Here is an 18513-nt window from a genome sequence, read left to right on the forward strand (position 1 = left end):
GACATGTTCCTCTTTTGTTCCAAGAATGCACTCTTCTCTGCAGCATTTTACTCTACGCAGTGCCCTGTGGTGGACAGATGGCAAGGGGGCCATCTTCCCCTCCGTGTGTCCACCCCCTACCCTCTCATTCCCCGCAACTCTTCCCATGGGAGGGATGTGCTGTTCCCCCACCCCCTGGATCTGGGCTGCCTTTGTGACCTGCTTTGGCCCACAGAATGTGGCAGAAGTGACAGCATGCCAGTTCAAGCCTAGGCCTCAAGAAGCCTGGTAGGTTTCTGCTTGCTCTCAGGCTCAACACCACCATGAGAGCATGCCCAGCTAGGTGGCTGGAAGGATGGGGGACAGGTGGAGAGCACACAGCCTGGCCCAGCCAACTAGCCGGGTCATTGTAAATGGGTAAGCAAACCAGGCCGGGCGGGACCAGGCCTGAAGAACCACCCAAGCTGATCCAACCCATAGAATTGGGAGCTAAATAAGTGGTGGTTTCTATTTTTGTTTTTTTTTGTTTTTGTTTTTTTACACTGGAGTGCACTGGCCCAATCAAAGCTCACAGTAACCTTGAACTCCTGGACTCAAGCATCCTCCTGCCTCAGCCTCCTGAGTAGCCAGGACTGCAGGTGCACACCACCATGCCCAGATAAGTTTTGTATTTTTTGTAGAGACGAGGTCTCACTCTGTTGCCCAGTTTGATCTCTAACTACTGTCCTCAAGTGATCCTCCTGCCTTGGCCTCCCAAAGCACTGGGAGGCATGAACCGCTGTGCCTGGCCAGTGGTGACTATCTTAAGCCACTAAGTCTTTGGGTGGTTTGTTACACTGAAATAATCCCATTTTCCCCACCACATGAAGGTTCTGATCTATCACATTCAAACTGCCCTTGAGAAATTCATTCTTCCTTCCGACAGCTGAGTAAAATGTGAGTAGGAAACATGATACTCCATTTCCGTTTCAACTCTTTCACTGGGTACCCAGGCTGTATTTTAAGAAATTTTTGTGAAATCAACAGCATATATATTATCAAAGCAAGTATTTTCTGTCCCTAGTCTGTGGTCCAGGGAACCAGCAATAAGATACAAATGAACGGTTGACACCATACCATAAAGATTAGGAATAAGCATATCATAAAGATTAGCAATAAGTTGAATCATGATTTTACAGTGAGCCCAGTTTTAGCAAGCCATAAAAAGGATTTTATGGTCAAACATAAGCTTAATATAATCTCTTTATCATGTTCCCCCTAATAACTGTTCATTATTGCTTCAGTTCATTTTGTTTATACTTGTCACACACATCTCTACAGTACACAGACACAGACTTAGACTTTCTATACATTTCTTAGCATTGAGTTGCCTTTGGATCAATACAGAATTAGTAGGGATCAGTGCAGGAAAGAATATTACCTTTTTCTGAAAGTAGAGTCTTACTTGTATATATAGCACCTTTGATTTAAGGATCTCAAGGTACTTTAACATTCACTGTAGCATCCTTCTAATATCTCTGGGTAGGGAAACTATTATAAATTATCATTATTGCCTTTTTATAGAAGGAAAAAATAAAAGCAAAGAAAAGCAAAGTGCTCAGTAAGATGACAGTCACAGCAGAAACTCGGGTTTTCAGCTCAGCATTCTACTTTGTGAACTGTAGCTCTGTAGTATATTCCATATCAAAAGGTATAATGGTTTCCTCCATTTGTATAACATCTTTCTGTGGATGATGTTAAGTAAAAGGGCAGGAATGATGGTAAATTCCCACCAACGGATCCTCCTGGCTGTGCAGTTATTTCCTGCAGTTCTTTATGTTGGCTAAGGAGTCTCATAAATTACAGAACTGTCCTGTGCTTCTCCACTGAAGATCCTAATCGACCGCTACCACTCCAGCATTTCCAGCAGGAGGGAAAAACCAGTGACCCACAGTCATGCTCTTCAGCTGGGCATTTGTGGCCAATAAAGTCTGAGCAGTGACCTCTATTAGTGCTTTCTTTTATAACCTACCAGATGTGCAAAATTAATTTTAACTTGCTTGCGTATTTTTGCTTTTCCCCAATATTTGCGGGGAACCAGTGCTCACTGGGTAACAAAAGATAAAACCACCCAGGGGATTTCCTTCCATCTGGAGCGTCCTCTAGGTTTCACAAAGGGGATGATGCCAAGAGAAAGGCACCTTTAGGATAATAAGTTTTCTTAAATTCACAACATGCAGATTTGGCTTTACGTTTAAATGCATTGGAAAATGGAATGTTTTCCACTTCTACAAGGCTAACCCACAGATGCACGATTATTTACGAATAAAAGAGGATCTATTTATGCTATTCTTATCTAGACAAAGAAAATGCAAATTAAAATTTCAACTTTATTCTTCCTTGAACTTCCCGGGCCCTTTCTTTCCAGGAGCCCCATGTCCTGTTCATTTTCTCCATCTTTTCCAGAGAGACCTCTAGAATAAGAAGAATGCCAAGCTGCAGCAACTTGGAGTTTTAGAAATTTGGTTACCAACTACCTGAGTGCCTCTGCCAGCATGGATAAATTAACCACCTAGGGGGTAAGGTCACATACTGAGCTTAGTTCTGCTTAAGGACCGACACAAACTTAAAAAGATTCAGGAGAAAAAAATTAGGTTTCCTTTTTTCTTTCTTTTAGAAAAATGAGAATACAGAACATTTTTCAGAATATGAAAGTCCCACCACATGTTCCTGGCAACTTAGCAACTATCTCCAGGCCTCACATGTTTAGCCTTTTCCCAAAAGTGTTTACAATGAACACACACTGGGAAAGCCATCTCCAAAACACTGTGAGAAGGGGCACAAAAGAAAATATGTAAAGCAGGCCAGCGTGGGGGCTCACGCCTATAATCCCAGTACTTTGGGAGGCCGAGGCTGGAGGACTGCTTTAGCGGGGGATTTTGAGACCAGGCTGGGTAACATAGTGGGACCGTATCTCTGGGGGGGAAGTGGGGGGGGGAGTGGGGGTGAGGAAGCTGGGCGTGGTCTGCAGCTGTGATCCCAGCTACTCCGGAGGTTGAGGTGGGAGGATCACTTGGATTGCTTGAGCCCAGGAGTTAGAGGCTGCACCGGGCTCTAATTGCACCACTGCACTCCACCCTGGGCCAGAGCCAGGTTGCCAAAAAAAGGAAAAAAAAAAAAAAAGCAAAAGAGAAAAGAAAGAGACCCTCACCTTTAGGAGAATTTTTGAGAAAACCTTTAAATTAAAAAAGAGGGAGGAAAGATATCAAGAAAAGTTATGAAAAGGAATACAAATATGGGGGGAAAACATAGACCCCCCCCACAGAACAGGATAGTCATAAAAATAGCTGTCATAGTGCCACAAATTACTGCTGCGAGTTTGAGGAGTGGCAGGGGAGCCATCTGCCCCAGTGTGGGGGGCTGCTGAGCATTCGTGGGCATGGGGGACAGTCCTCATCAACTCACTTCCTGAAAAGCCCATTTCCTGGAAGGCAAAGTGGGCAGAGAATGCCGGGAGGTCTTCCTCGACTGTACCAATCGATCCCTGGGTGGCCGGGGCTGGGGCAGAGGCTGCGGTGCTGCCCCTCGCGAGCCCTGGCTCTGAGCTTCGGGCTCCCAGCCGTGGGGGGCGCTCAAGCCTTGGCCCCGCCCTGCTCCTGCACCGGCCTCGAGGCCTTCTCCGGCTCCCGCAGCCCCTCGGGGCCGCCGCACGGGTCCGGGAAGCGCGGGCCGTTCCCAGCGAAGGAGTCGCGCCGCGCCAGGGTCTCCTCCTGCACCGGGCGGCCCACGGGCTCCGCAGCCGCCGTCGCGCCCTCCTGCGAGGTCTGGCTGACGTAGACCACGATGATGTCGCCCTTGAAGTTCATCACCTGCCCGCTGGAGATGAACGTGGAGTTACTGTTTCCAGTCACATTTCCTGAGGGGAGAGGAAGGGAGAACACGGGGAGGGTGAGTCAGCGCCCGGGGGCAGGGTCTCCCGAGAGGAAGGTTCTGGGGAGTGGAGGGCGGCTCCCCGGATTCCCACAGCCCCGGGCCACAGGGAACCACGCTGTCACCATCCAGGCCCACTGAGGCGGAGGAGGGCGGGGCAGAGAAAAGAGGAGGAGAAGAGAAAAAAGACAAAAGAAGTAAAAAGAGGCAGGGAGAGGAAGAGAGGAGAAAAAGGAGTGGAGGAGGGAGGGGGGAAGGGGGAGAAGAGGGCTAGGAAGAGGAGGCGGAGGAGAGGAAAGAAAGGGGAGAGGAAGAGGAAGGAGAGAGGAAGAGGAAGGGGGGAGGAGGAGGGGAGGAAGAGGAGGAGGAGGAGAGGAGGAACACGAAAGGAGGTGAGAGGAAGAGATGAGAAATGAGCAACCCTGGGGCAGACTCATGCTTTACCATTTGCCTGTGAGGTGGGACTCTGGGATACTGGCAAGAGAGCACACCAGGATTACGGAATCACAGACAAGATTCAGATGTTACAAAAGAGTGTGTGTGTGTGTGTGTGTGTGTGTGTTCAACACAGAACAAGCATAGCTAAGGGAGGAGACTTCAGTCTGCTCTCCTCTCTGGACTCACATCTGAGGCCCCATCACCCTGGGTGCCTTGGTTCCTCGTGGTCCCTAACAGCTCAGCCCTGGAGGATCATGGGGCCATGTGGGCTCAGTTTTCAGTAGAGATTAATCCACTTCCTTAATATTAAAATTACTTCCAGAAGCAAAATAGATTCACAAAACTAAAATGGAAAAAAAAAGTCCTATAAATCACTTTTCCCTTATGAGCTCTGAAGGGTGTTTTGTCCCTAGGGTGTTCTAGCATCATTTCTTTGTGGGTGACTAGATGTGGCCAGTCTTTAAGCAATGGACCTTTTGAAAAACAAACAGAAAGTCCAACAAATGTTAGGAAACCTGCTAGCTTTTATGATTCTTCCATTTTAAAGACAAATTTCCTAGACTTCGGTCTAGGAAAGTGCCACAAACCAAGCAGATCTAGAAACACCCCAACACTCAGCATCACAAACAGAATCCTTCCATTTGATCAAGGGCCAGGAATGTAAAAATGGCTCCTCATGATTCACCACTTTTTTCTTCTCCATTGTGACGCAGCTTAGTAATAATTCATACAAATAAAATGAAGTTTTTGTTACCACTCCACATGAGATTTTCCTCAAATTTGGAAGGCATGTTTTGGATGGCCTGACTAAAATACCGATAGGCATGTAGGAAATTCCTTTGAGGAGCCTTCCCCTGACCTACTGGGTACCTCTAGACAAGCCAAGACCAAAACACAAGGAAAAACCCATGAAAACACAAGGATTTCAAGTACGAGCAACAAATCCAAAGTCTTGGAAGGAGGTCTGTGCCTCATGCTGTTTCTCCCATAGGCAGTTGTGTGGGATGTCCTTCAAGATGGGCAGTGGCAGGACTTGTCTAAGAACCCCCAATCAGCATGAGGGAGGCCTGCTGGCATTCCTGTTTACCACCTACCCAGCACATTCTCCACCCCCTCTCCACACACTGCCAGGCATGCAGTGTACTCCAGTGAGGGTCTACTCACCGCTGTATCTACGCCCTTCTGCTCCCACCACTTACCAAGTTCCTTCTCAAGTCTGTCGTCACCAGATAAACTCGTCAGGAAATTTAATTAAATATTAGGTAAAGCAGTGAAATATTAGTGAGAAAAAATGGGAAATGTGTCTATGAAAACTAAAGTGAATGCTTTGCAAGGACCCAAAGTAAAAAAAAACAACAACAACATACAAACAAAATGAAACAATCACCACAAACTGTTCAACTGGTGTGGTGGTGTAGGCAAGGAAACTATGAAGAAAGAAAGAAAAAGGAAGGACTTCTGGTTTCAAAATGGCGGCACAGAAGCAAGCTGGTTCCACTCCCCCCACAGAAAACCAAAACAAAATACACAGCACCGACATTATCACTCAAAATATTCTAGAACACAAATATGACAATGAGACAGTTCCCAGGGCCACAGAGAAGTGAGAAAGGAAGAAAAAGAATAGGAAAAGGAAATAATAAAACTCCAGAAGGATTTTGCTCTCAGATATCTGTAATTTCTCATTTCACACTGAAGAAATCGAAGCTGGAAATTAAGGTGGTGTGGTTAATGTAAAAAGGGCTCAGGAGGCCGGGCGTGGTGGCTCACGCCTGTAATCCCAGCACTTTGGGAGGCCGAGGCGAGTAGATCACCTGGGGTCAGGAGTTCAAGACCAGCCTGGCCAATATGGCGAAACCCCGTTTCTACTGAAAATACAAAAATTAGCTGGGCATAGTGGTGGGCACCTGTAATCCCAGCTACTTGGGGGGTTGAGGTAGGAGAAGCGCTTGAACCCAGGAGGCGGAGGTTGCAGTGAGTCAAGATTGCGCCACTGCACTCCAGCCTGGGTGACAAGAGCAAGACTCTTGTCTCAAAAAAAAAAAAAAAAGGGCTCAGGAAACTACAATCAGCCAGTACATACAGCCTTATACTATAAAATAATCAGTGTGTAACTATAAGGTATATGTTTTAAGTAAAAAAAAATTTATGATATGAACTTGTAAGATGACATTTTTAAGTAACTCAGCAACTGCTGACCAGGGGCTGATAAAAAGGCTTCTACCATAGCAGCAACAGAAGAAGTAGGCATAGCAACACAGTCAAGTCTTCCTATTTGAGAGATCACTACTTGGTTAATAGAAAACGTCAAAGTGAAAAATAAAAAGTACGTGGAATAGGACATGCAATTTTAAAAAAATGCACATACAATGAAAATTCTATTCTGATTAAAAACATACCATGTTTATTTAATAAAATGAGCAATTTAAAGTTGCTTAGATGTATGATTATTCTTGACCTAGTTCCTCTAGTTTTAATATACACCATGACACAAACAGATAAATCTATGAGGAGGATAAAGAAGAGATGAGATTAAAAATGCAAAATCATCCATCATGAGGTGTTCCCACTACAACGTCATTGCCTGCTGGTTCTGTTGTTCTTCAGTATCATGTAAAACTACACAGAGGACATCTCCAGCCACTGCATGATTGATTTATGGTTTTGAATTTGTTCTCATCTCTTCTTTATCCTCCTCACTGATTTATCTGCTTATGTCATGGTATATATTATTTCTCTGCCATTTTAAATTTTATTTTTCAACAAATCATCATGAATCCATTGTTGTTTACTTCTTTCTTGTGAGAACCTTTGATGAGTCTGAACCCTGGTAAAACCTATGGTTTGTGTAAAGTCTTTCATCTTGAGAATTTCATTCCATGCCATTGCTCCATGGCAAACAGTATCTTTGATACTGATAACCTAAATATTCTATAGGACCTATATTCATTTTTGTTTTCTTTTTTCAGATGGACCTCAAATCCTTTTGCCTAAGTAGAATATCTAAACATTTCAGAATCCTTTGTTTCATGGACTGAACCAAGAATATTATTGTTGGGGAACTAAGCGTGGTGGCTCACACCTGTAACCCTGGCACTTTGGGAGGCTGAAGTGGGTGAATGCTTAAGCCCAGGAGTTGGAGACCAGCCTGGGCAACATGGTGAAACCCTGACTCTATGAAAAATACAAAAAAGTTAGTTGGGTGTGGTGGCACACGCCTGTAGTCACAGCTACTTGGGAGGCTGAGGTGGGAGGATCACCTGAGCCCAGAGATGCTGAGGCTCCAGTGATCTGTGATCACGCCACTGCACTCCAGCCTGGGTGACAGAGTGACCCCCATCTCAAAACATATATATATATTATTTTTGGAAGGCCAAGAAGCTTGTGGAAGGGCAAAAACTAGGCCTTTAAATTCCTGACCATTGGCCGGGCGCGGTGGCTCACGCCTGTAATCCCAGCACTTTGGGAGGCTGAGGTGGGTGGATCACGAGGTCAGGAGATCGAGACCATCCTGGTTGACACAGTGAAACCTGGTCTCTACTAAAAATAAAAAAAATTAGCTGGGTATGGTGACAGGCACCTGTAGTCCCAGCTACTCGGGAGGCTGAGGCAGGTGAATGGCATGAACCCAGGAGGCAGAGCTTGCAGTGAGCCGAGATCATGCCACTGCACTCCAGCCTGGGTGACAGGGTGAGACTCTGTCTCAAAAAAAAAAAAAAAAAAATTCCTGACCATTAAGATGTAAAGGACAGTTACCTAGAAAGATTTAGGAGATTCTAAAACAAGTTTATTCTTCAAGTGTTTCTTTAACAAAGCTAAAATTAATGACAAAAACAACCATCGGTCAAGTCTATCCATGCGTGATGACTCTTGTGAGATATAGTAAACTGACAGACACCAGACACTAGACTTTTTTTTAAAAAGTTATACTGATCTGCCAATCACAATACGTGGCAATTCTTAAGTGGCAACAGAGTGGTCGCCATGGGCCTGTGCAGCTGCACAAGGCCTTATGCTCTGAAGAGCTCCATGCTGGGTTAAATGCTTTGCTGTCATCATGAAATTCTTATTAATTTTTGCAAAAGGGGAAAATTTTTCATTTTCCACTGGACTATGTCAGTTATGTCACCAGTCCTGAAAGTGCGGGCAACTCTTAGGAGCATTACTCTGGGAACTTTCCCCACTGAGGCTCCAATCTAGCACTACCGTTTTCGGAAGTAACATCTTGTAAGTTGGACATTTTTCAATATTACAGAAGTGTTTGCTAATCAGATTTTCTCTACTAAATATTCAGTAAAACTGAGTTGTAGAAGCTCTCCACTTATGCTCTAAAATACTGATCCTGTGATATGTTTCCCTCATGTTCAAGCCACCCACCCCTTGCTGCAAAACACCAACTTTCTGATGGAAAACTGGGGCCTGTCCTTTGCGAATGGGTCTACTGATTGTACCAACTGTATCTTGAATGCTTTACCTACAATTTCTAGTTTTGGGTTCCTTAACGTGGAACGAGAACCAAAAGTCACTTGCCAAAAAGCAGTCTAAGTGCAGGAGCCTTCTAGAGTTTTCTTCCTTCCACCTTTCACGGTTGTCTCATTCACCTCAACTTCAATACCAAAAAGGTTTTAGCAATTCATTCCCTGAATCATCCCAAAGTATTCAATAGTTTTCATAGAAATAATCGTGATTATCAAACTCATTTTTTTCTTGCCAGTTAACATAATAGTTAATGTTTTAAATGACAAGATCAGCTCACACTCACAGAACTGGGAGCACCCATGGACTTTAGAAAACATGGCCATTCAGCAGGTGGAAGCAGAAGGGTCTGGCTATTCCAGAGTGACCCACGAGTTGTGAATAATCAGTGTGCTGTGAGCTTCAGTCAGCTTCCTGGGTGGGTGTGGGTTAATCTGTGGGTTGAGTGGAGATAGATTGACTACCTACTACAATAATAACAGTAACAGAAGCAACACTCTCCATGCAGAATTGACTAAGCCCTCTCTTCAGGCCAGGTTGGCTGCATCACAAACACCAGCTTGCAGGTGTTCTGCATGTGAGCACGCCAGGTTTCTGTGGTTGGTTTTTTTCCCCTCTACCGACTGACACTGTTTCAAGGATGAAAACTCTTCTTTTTCCGTGGCATGTCATAATCCAGATTCGCTGGAAAGCAATCTAATGACATTCAATGTCAGCGTGGTGCTTCAGTCTCTGAAGAGCAGAGGTGAGTAAGTGGTGACTAGAAGGATGGAGGTATTAATGGCTGCCTGAATTCAGGAGGGGCAGAAATGTGGGGCAGAGGAGAGAATAGCTCTTGGGTCTTGTCCTGAGACTTGGCCCTCGCTAGTGGTGAGAATTTAGGACAAACCACCTAACTCTCCCGATCTGTATCAAGCTGTGCTGCCCTGGCAGTGTGCAATTGCGTAGAACAAGCAAATATTAATAATACACATTTGTTAAATAAATGAATAAATGAGCACGTGAATATCCAGCAGGATAGCATAAGGGTCAAACAAGATGATAGATTTGAAAATGCTAGGGAAATAGCAAAGAATCAGTCACAGGTGCAATGGTGGCATTCCTCCTCCCAGAAAGTAATATCAGCGCTCACGGAACTCCCAAGGACACGGAGATTCATGAAATACACTGAATAGTAGTATTATCTTTCCATCCCTGTCTTGTTAGAGGATCTCAGTGTGTCTTAAAGACTGAAAGGGCACTTTCTCTGGAAATCTAACCAACTTCTGTTTGCTCTGCCGAAGTCCTCAATCATTAAGATTGTCTTGGGTTAGAACACTCATCTATATAATTCTACATTAAACCCCACAGTCTCATTTCTCATCACGCAAGTCTGCTGTGAGTTGAATGTGGCACCAGAGTAGATCAAGGCTTAGAATTAGTTGATAATATCCTTATCTAATAAGATACCTCAGTCCTGAACTGTCCTTGCTAAAAGTAAGAATTCCTTAACATTTGCTTTCTGTATTGCAGAACATATTAGTTGTTCACATCAGAGAGTTCACATCTGATCTGCGATGGTGACATCAATAGGTCACCATGTTGGCAGCTGTATAATCAGGTGGGTGCTCTGGGTCTCCTTTTCAACATGGTTCTCATGGTTTCTGCAGTTGATACGTATCCCAGGAGGGTAACTCTTCCCACTGAATGCCTAGAAACTCAACGGGGACCTCTGCAGTTAGCAGGGACCTCTCCCTTTTTGGTGGCTAGTAAAGGAGTATGAAAAGGGGAGGGATGGTTCAGATGAGGCTTACCCAAGATGGCCTAAAAAGATCCGAGGCTTAAGAGAATGAAGAAACAAGCTGCAGACTGGAAGAAATTATTTGCAAAATCCATATCTGACAAAGGACTATTTCCCAAAATAAACAAGGAACTCTTAAAACTCAACAATAAGAAAACAAACAACCTGATTAAAAAATGGACCCAAGGCCTTAACAGACACCTCACCAAAGATATCCAGATGGCAAACAGGCATATGAAAAGATGCTCCACGTCATAGGGAAGTCATTAGGGAAGTGAGAATTTAAGCAACAGTGAGACACCACTACACACCTATTAGAATGGCTCAGATCCAGAACACTGACAACACCAAATGCTGGCGAGCATGGGGGTGGGTGGCAGGAACTCTTATTCTTGGCTGGTGGGAATGCAAAAGGGTATAGCTGCTTTGGAAGACAGTTTGATGACTTCTTACAAAACTGAACATACACTTATCATATGATCCAGCAATCATACTCTTTAGTATTTACCCAAAAGAGTTGAAAACTTATGTCCGCACAAAAATCTGCACACAGATGTTTACAGCAGCTGTAGTCATAATTGCCAAAACTTGGAAGCAGCCAAGAGTCCTTCAGTAAATGAAGGGATAAACAAATCCCCCATGTCCTCCACACAATGGAATATTATTTAGTGTTAAAAAGAAAAGAGCTGGCCCGGGCAAGGTGGCTCACGCCTGTAATCCCAGCACTTTGGGAGGACGAGGCGGGCAGCTCACAAGGTCAGGAGATCGAGACCATCTTGGCTAACACAGTGAAACCCCGTCTCTACTAAAAAAAATACAAAAAATTAGCCGGGCGTGGTGGCGGGTGCCTGTAGTCCCAGCTACTCGGGAGGCTGAGGCAGGAGAATGGCACGAACCTGGAAGTGGGGCTTGCAGTGAGCCAAGATCGCACCACTGCACTCCAGCCTGGGCGACAGAATAAGACTCTGTCTCAAAAAATAAAAAAAGGAAAGCGCTATCAAGCCATGAAAAGACATGGAGGAAACTTAGATTCATAATGCTAAGTAAACAAAGCCAATCTGAAAACGCTATAGAATGTATGATTCCAACTCTATGGCATTCTGGACCAGGAAAAACTATGGAGACAGTAGAAAGATCAGTAGTTGCAAGGAGTTCAGAGAGAGGAAGGGGTGAGTAGAGCACAGAGGATTTGTAGGGCAGTGAAACTACTCTGTATGAGACTATCATGGTGGATGCATGCCAGGATACATTGGTCCAAACCCATAGAATGCACAACACAAAGAGTGGACCCCAATGTGTCAATATGTGCTCATCAAGTGCAGCAAATGTACCACTCTAGTGGGGGAGGCTGTGCATGTGTGGGGGGCAGGAAGAATATAGGAAATCTCTGTACCTGCCCCTCAATTTTCCTATGAAGCTAAAACTGCTCTAAAAAATAGTCTACATTAAAAACATGAAGACCAGAGGTTTTTTATAGGCATTGGTAGTCCATTAAGCCAAACCAGGCCTTGTCCCACCCCTTTTGCCTCCTCTCCTCGGGATCCCTTTCTGACAGCGTTCCCCTTTGAGGCTGCCTCTGACCTTTATTTGACAATTTATTTTGCTTGCCAAAAAAAAAAAGATAGAGTTTGAAGCATGTGGAAGAAAAGGCTTTCCCCACAAGAGAAAGTGATAGTGAAAATAGTAACATCCCAAGACAACTGGCAGAAGAGAGGGGTCTCACCATAACCAGGGGACCATCACGCATTGGGCATCCTACTGTCCCTCCTGTGGAACCTTCTGGACCAGGCCAGGCCTAGCTACTGCCTCTCCCTCAGCCAGAGTAGCCAATGATGCCAGGACTGTGCTTGTCCCTATTCTGTGACACACTGAGGATTCTCCAAGGCACAGTAAATAAATGAAATCAGCATCACCTGCACTGACTTAAGAGGAGACAGTGCGGTGGTTTAAGGTTGCACTGCAGCCCTGACCTCCTGGGCTCAGGTGATCATCCCACCTCAGCCTCCCGAGTGGCTGGGACTACAGGTACATGCTACCACATCTGGCTAACTTTTTTTTAATTTTTGTAGAGAAGAGGTCTATGTTGCCCAGGCTGGTCCCAAACTCCTGGGTTCAAGAGATCCTCCCACCTTGGCCTCCCAAAGTGCTGGGGTTACAGGTGGGAGGCACTGTGCCCTGGCCTGCAATCGGATACTTGAACCATGGCTTTGTCGCTTACTAGCTGTATGATCCTGGGCGAGGAACTCGTCCCATAGAATTTCTGTGAGGAATAAGAAGATAATACACACAAAACACTTAGTACCCGGTGACTAACGTCTATAATATCACTGATAAAACTGTAACCTTCAGGCTCTCAAACCAATCTTACAGGTCCCTGAACACAATATGACTGATGGAATTTGAAGGCTACCCAAAAGTATGACTTGAAAGCCAGAATGACATGGGGATTTTTATTAAATATGGGAATTTGGAAGTGTTTCTAACAGTTAAGATGGATTAGTTGGCAGGGTGCAGAGGGTCACACCTGTAATCCCAGACAGTGCGGTGGGTTAGGGTACAAGCTTCATAATCAGACATTTGTTCTTGTTTCTTTGAGAAAGGGTCTTGCTTAATCGCCCAGGCTGGAGTGCAGTGGCGTGAACACAGCTCACTGCAGTCCTGACCTGCTGGGCTTGGTCGTCCTCCCACCTCAGCCTCCTGAGTGGCTGGGACTACACACCTTGGGAGGCCTAGGTGTGTGGATCTGTTTGAGCTCAGGAGTTCAAGACTAGCCTGGGCAGCATGACGAAACCCAGTCTCTAAAAAAAAAAAATACAAAAATTAGCAGGGTGTGGTTGTACAGGCCTGTTGTCCCAGCTACTCGGGAGGCTGAGATGGGAGGATGGCTTGAGCCTGGAGGGCGGAGGCTGCCGTGAGCCAAGATCGTGCCACTGCTCTCCAGCCTGGGTAATAGAGCCAAACCCTGTCTCAAAAAAAACTAAAAAAAAATGGATTAGTTGACTTAACATTAATATTTAATGTGACTTAACCAGAAAAATGTTCAGGTAACTTGAGAGTGTTAAAAATAGCAAGTAAGTCAACAGAAACAATGAATCAATGATGTCTCCCATCATAATCAGAGTGATGCTTCTACTTTGTCCATGCTTGACATAGCAGGCTCTGTGGAATCTGCATTTCTCAGGCAGAAAGAACAAAATTCTAAGAACACAATCCCTGACAGAATTTACATTTTTGAGCAAGATAATGCATACCTTTCTTCTCAAAAGCTTATTATGTTGTTTAAAATGCCTAACATATGAATATTAAATCACAAGAACCATGCCAAATAATACCACCAAATTGTCATGTAGATTTTCCTCCAAGGAAGAGAACTAAAAATATACACAAATACACTGAAACTACCCAGGCTACATTGGGTTCTTTTGGAATTTTTTAAAAAACTTATTTTATATTTAACCCATATGCTTCTCATGTGATTTTCCTTTTTATGGAAATGTAAGTTCTGTTTCAGGCACTTAGAAGAAACTGGGTATGTGATGATAAGGGAAGGGAAACAGTATTTAATAGTTCCATTCTGAATCATGCTTGAAAATTACTTAGAAAGTCTTACAGACCAAAGCCTTCCAAAATGAGCCCTATCAGTGCAGAAAGAAGGGAGACAGGACGAAATGAAGCAGAGTATATACAGTGGCCACATTTTTTGTATATTTTGAAATAGTGCATTGATGTTTTACAGCAATGAAAGCTGAATATTATCACCAAATAACCAAATTATGAAATATCTATTTTAACTTCAAGATTCAGGGCCAATGAACCAGTATCTGCCTTTACGAGATTTAGCTGAACGTGAAATGCAAGGTGGTGAATAGCATTCTAACAAGAGTGTGAAGAAAGAGATAGAAGGCTGTCCGCTGCTGGAGAGGAAGAAAGGAGGGGAGGTAAGTTTGGATAGGAAAATCTTTTTCTATACTCTCAGAATGGAAATAGATGGTCAACAACAGTCATTTCAAGAGAGAGAGTGGGACCAGGGACAGAGACTGAGGACAGGGGAGGACGAGGGGTCAGGCAGGTCTTCACTGTCCCGTGTTCCTGGCTCCCAGGTGATGGCCTTGGAGAGTCTATGCTGCTAGGATGAACCAGCTCACCTGTGCTCTGTCATTTCTGCTTCCTCTGCCCAGGACACTAGGTGAGCCCAGGGCACTAAGTGAGCCCAGGGCAGCCAGTGCCAGCCCTTCCATCCCTCTCCTTCTCCAGCTCCCTGGAGCAGACCAAAGAACTGGGAGGCTGAGAGTGACTTGGGGGAACAAACAGGAGGCAGTGGTCTCATGTTCATCTGTTTATTCCTGAATGGATGAATGAATGAGTGTATAAGCATCCATTCACTTAACATATTGAGATACTAGAAAGATTAGGCTATGAGAATTCCCCTTTTCTTTTTTCTTTTTTCTTTTTTTTGAGACAGAGTCTTGCTCTGTCGCCCAGGCTGGAGTGCAGTGGCAAGATCTCAGATCACCTCCGCCTCCCTGACTCAAGCAATTCTCCTGCCTCAGCTTCCCAAGTAGCTGGGATTCCAGGCACGTGCCACCACGCCCAGCTAATTTTTTTTTTATTTTTAGTAGAGATGGGGTTTCCCCATGTTGGTCAGGGTGGTCTTGAACTCCTGACCTAAAGTGATCTGCCCACCTCAGCCTCCCAAAGTGCTGGGATTATAGGCGTGAGCCACTGCACCCAGCCAGAATTCCCACTAACTGGTTGTGGCTGCCTAGAGCTGGGGTGTTGATAGAGCGTGAGAGTATCCAGGCTGGTGAGAAAGACCCCAAGATTCATTACGAACAACAGGCCGCAGGTCAGAGATGGGGCAGGCTGTGGAAGGCCTGGATTTCTCAAGTGATTGATTCCTTTTCACACGGTCCACTCCCTGGCACTAATCCCTACTTGTTTTTCAGGCTTTTTCAAGTCTCCGTGGCTCAGTGGACCTTCAATAAATTGGACCTTCAATAAATTAATTGAAAAACAAATCGGTATTCAGTGTTCATCAAGAATTGTTTGCAGCCATAGAAAAAGAAGAAAATCATGTCCTCTGCAGCAACATGGTTGCAGTTGGAGGCCATTATCCTATGTAAATTAGTACAGAAACAGAAAACCAAACACTGCATGTTCTCACTTATAAGTGGAAGCTAAACACTGGGTATTCATGGACATAAAGATGGCAACAATAGACACTGGGGACTTCTAACTAGGCAGGGGAGAGAGGGAGAGAAACAAGGATTGAAGATACTGTGCTCACTGCCTGGATGACGAGATCAATCATACCCCAAACCTCAGCATCATACAATATACCCAGGTACAAACCTGCACATGTACCCTGAATCTAAGATAAAAGTTGAAATAATTAAAAAGCAAAATGATTTTTAAAAGATAAAGAAAAAAAGACCACTCTAACTTTCTCCAGCTCAGAAGTGACTGAAACTAACGAGTGGCTTCGGGAGCCAAAACCAAGCCACCAGCCAACAACAGACACATTAATCATAAGCAGTTATGGTTTCTTTCACACGAAATAACTCTAGGGGCACAGTGAGAATGCGCCAATCTCCAGGTGAGAGGGCTTGTAACCAAGGCAACCATCACGTCAGCAAGATTAGGCGTAACTTCAGACCTAAATTAAGGCATGGTTATTTAAGACATAACCAGAAGTATGCTTCCCCCTTCACTGATCTTTGCTAATCATTCTCCTTGCTTCTTAGGAATTATAACATGGCTAAAATAGCATTAACAGCACTGGGTATTATGTTTTTTAAAGTTGTCTACACTTGCGGAGCTGTCTGAAAAATCGTCATTCTCCTCACAAAGACGCTGGGACAGGAGATACTCTTCCCTAAAGAAAAAGTCCCCAGTCACTGTCATTTCTCCAGAAACCGTTTGATGTGATTGTAAGTAAAAACAAACAAAAAATACTCTCATATAAAAATCCAAAAAACCCTTAAAAAATGTCACATCAGCACAGTCCTGAGAGCACAGGGGCTTTGAGGGGACCACGGGATAAGGCCTCTGTGGGACTGCTCACCTAATCTCCATCCTCTTTCACGCATTTTATAGAACGTAAATTGTGAGTTTTTAAAAAACTACACAAAAAAGCAAGAATGAGAAAGTACTATTTTGACCAGAAACCATAAGGCCTGTTCATGGAGAAGTAATTGTGGAGAGAATAGCACAGCCTCCAAAATCAATCTGGCTGCTGCCTCTCCTCAGGCGAAAATTAATTTGGCCCGCTTGCTGGCGTCGACCACGGGCAGACTCTCTACGGATGTTTTGCATGGCTAAGCACCAGACGAAGACAGAAAAAGCAGTGTAAACTTTTTGCAAATTAACACCACTTAGTTGATGACACACTTTTTATTCCTTTTCTCCATCCCTAGATGGTTTAGTGCTAGAGAAATAAAAGATGATGAAAAACAGACTAGGCTACTGTTTTGACTCTTACAGGAGAGCAAAGATCGGGCTTTTTGTTTTATGGCATTAAAAGATCCATGTATCTCTCTCTCTCTTTAAATCTGGCCAACACTGTTCTTCCAAGAACTGCTGCTGATTTTCACACAGTGGCAACATTATCTTCCTGGTGTCACCCACTGAAAAACCGGTCTGCCCCTGACAGTGTGGCCAGGACCTGGCTGCCGCCAGAGACAGAACGTCAGCTTTCTCGCTGCCCACAGCCCAGGGTCCTGTCTGTCTCCACAACCAAGGGGAAGACAATAAACTGAGAGAGAAGAAATAGAACAGGCCAGGCGCAGTGGCTCACGCCTGCAATCCCAGCACTTTGGGAGACCGAGGCAGGTGGATCACCTGAGGTCCGGAGTTTGAGACCAGCCTGGCCAACATGGAAAAACTCCATCCTTACTGAAAATACAAAAATTAGCTGGGTGTGGTGGCATGCGCCTATAGTCCCAGCTACTCAGGAGGCTGAGGCAGGAGAACTGCTTGAACCCAGGAGGTGGAGGTTGTAATGAGCCGAGATCGTGCCACTGCCCTCCAGCCTGGGAGACAGAGTGAGACTTGGTCTCAAAAAAAAAAAAAAAAAAAAAAAAGAAAAAGAAAAAAGAAATAGAACAATGCAAATGAACAGCAAAGCCCAGTCATGGAGATTCCTTACAATCTTAAAAAATAAGAACAATTCTGAGATCCTCTGAGAAGAAAACACACCAGTTCTTTGAAAAATATCCCCAAACATATCTCCTCCTTTATTTTTGACTGAGAATTGCTATTACTGAATTTATACATCAGTAAATCTATGTAGCTGCAGCAAAACCACAAACTTGAGGAACAGATTAAAGCCAGGAACCATCATTACCACGAGGCAAAACAGTCTCTGTGTTTAAGGCACAGATCTAGCTACCTCAGGGTTATAAAACAATTCAAAGACCGGCTGCTAGCACCACTTGCAGTCTAAATAAAGAAGCAGAGAAGAAAAAGCATCTCTGGAGAGGGGCGGCCTATGAATGGGCCTTTTAAAAATATGAGTTGGAGGATTCTGTGAAGCCCCTTAAATAGTATATATCCATATATTCGTTTTTCTGGAGGGAGTGTCTATAGCTTTCGGAAGATTCTCAAAGAGATCCCTGACCCTTCAAATGACAGATAATTCTCAGAACCAGAGCCCTCACTATCAGCTGCAAAGTCCTTTGTAACTACATAATAAAACAGATGGTGCTTTACCCTCATGGGAAAAAGTTATAATATTGTAATCGGTGGCTTGTTCATGCTCAGGCAGTGTTGCAGTGATACATCTTTATAATGATGTTACATTGTTAAAATTATCTGCCTGGTTCCATAAATATATGACACATTGTGGTTATAAAAGGGGCCTTTCTCATGAAACTTTTTAAAAGACAGTTTTACTGTATCATTAATTTGGTATAGAATCAACACATTATTCA

At 44.3% G+C, this 18513-nt stretch overlaps 1 protein-coding gene and 1 long non-coding RNA gene across 6 annotated transcripts in view; one reads left to right on the top strand and one right to left on the bottom strand.

Annotated features, from left to right (window-relative positions):
* Window positions 1-954: 954 nt before the first annotated feature.
* Window positions 955-18513, bottom strand: part of TNFRSF11A (TNF receptor superfamily member 11a) — a 62032-nt gene continuing 44473 nt past the window's right edge. For all 4 annotated transcript variants that reach the window (XM_063638061.1, XM_063638143.1, XM_063638109.1 and 1 more), the window contains one exon: window positions 955-3874. In XM_063638061.1, the coding sequence (XP_063494131.1) occupies window positions 3591-3874 (284 nt within the window). In that variant the 3' untranslated portion in view covers window positions 955-3590. The remainder of the gene's footprint in view (window positions 3875-18513) is intronic.
* LOC129492212 (uncharacterized) lies at window positions 3842-14520 on the top strand. Of its 2 annotated transcripts, none has more exons than XR_010120760.1 (3): window positions 3842-3906; window positions 10315-10402; window positions 14381-14520. It is a non-coding gene; the product is annotated as an uncharacterized lncRNA (long non-coding RNA). The 2 variants fall into 2 exon arrangements; XR_008660765.1 differs by lacking the exon at window positions 3842-3906 and adding an exon at window positions 9484-9547.

The sequence above is a fragment of the Symphalangus syndactylus genome, chromosome 1 (assembly GCF_028878055.3).
Source record: "Symphalangus syndactylus isolate Jambi chromosome 1, NHGRI_mSymSyn1-v2.1_pri, whole genome shotgun sequence".
Lineage (NCBI taxonomy): Eukaryota > Metazoa > Chordata > Mammalia > Primates > Hylobatidae > Symphalangus > Symphalangus syndactylus.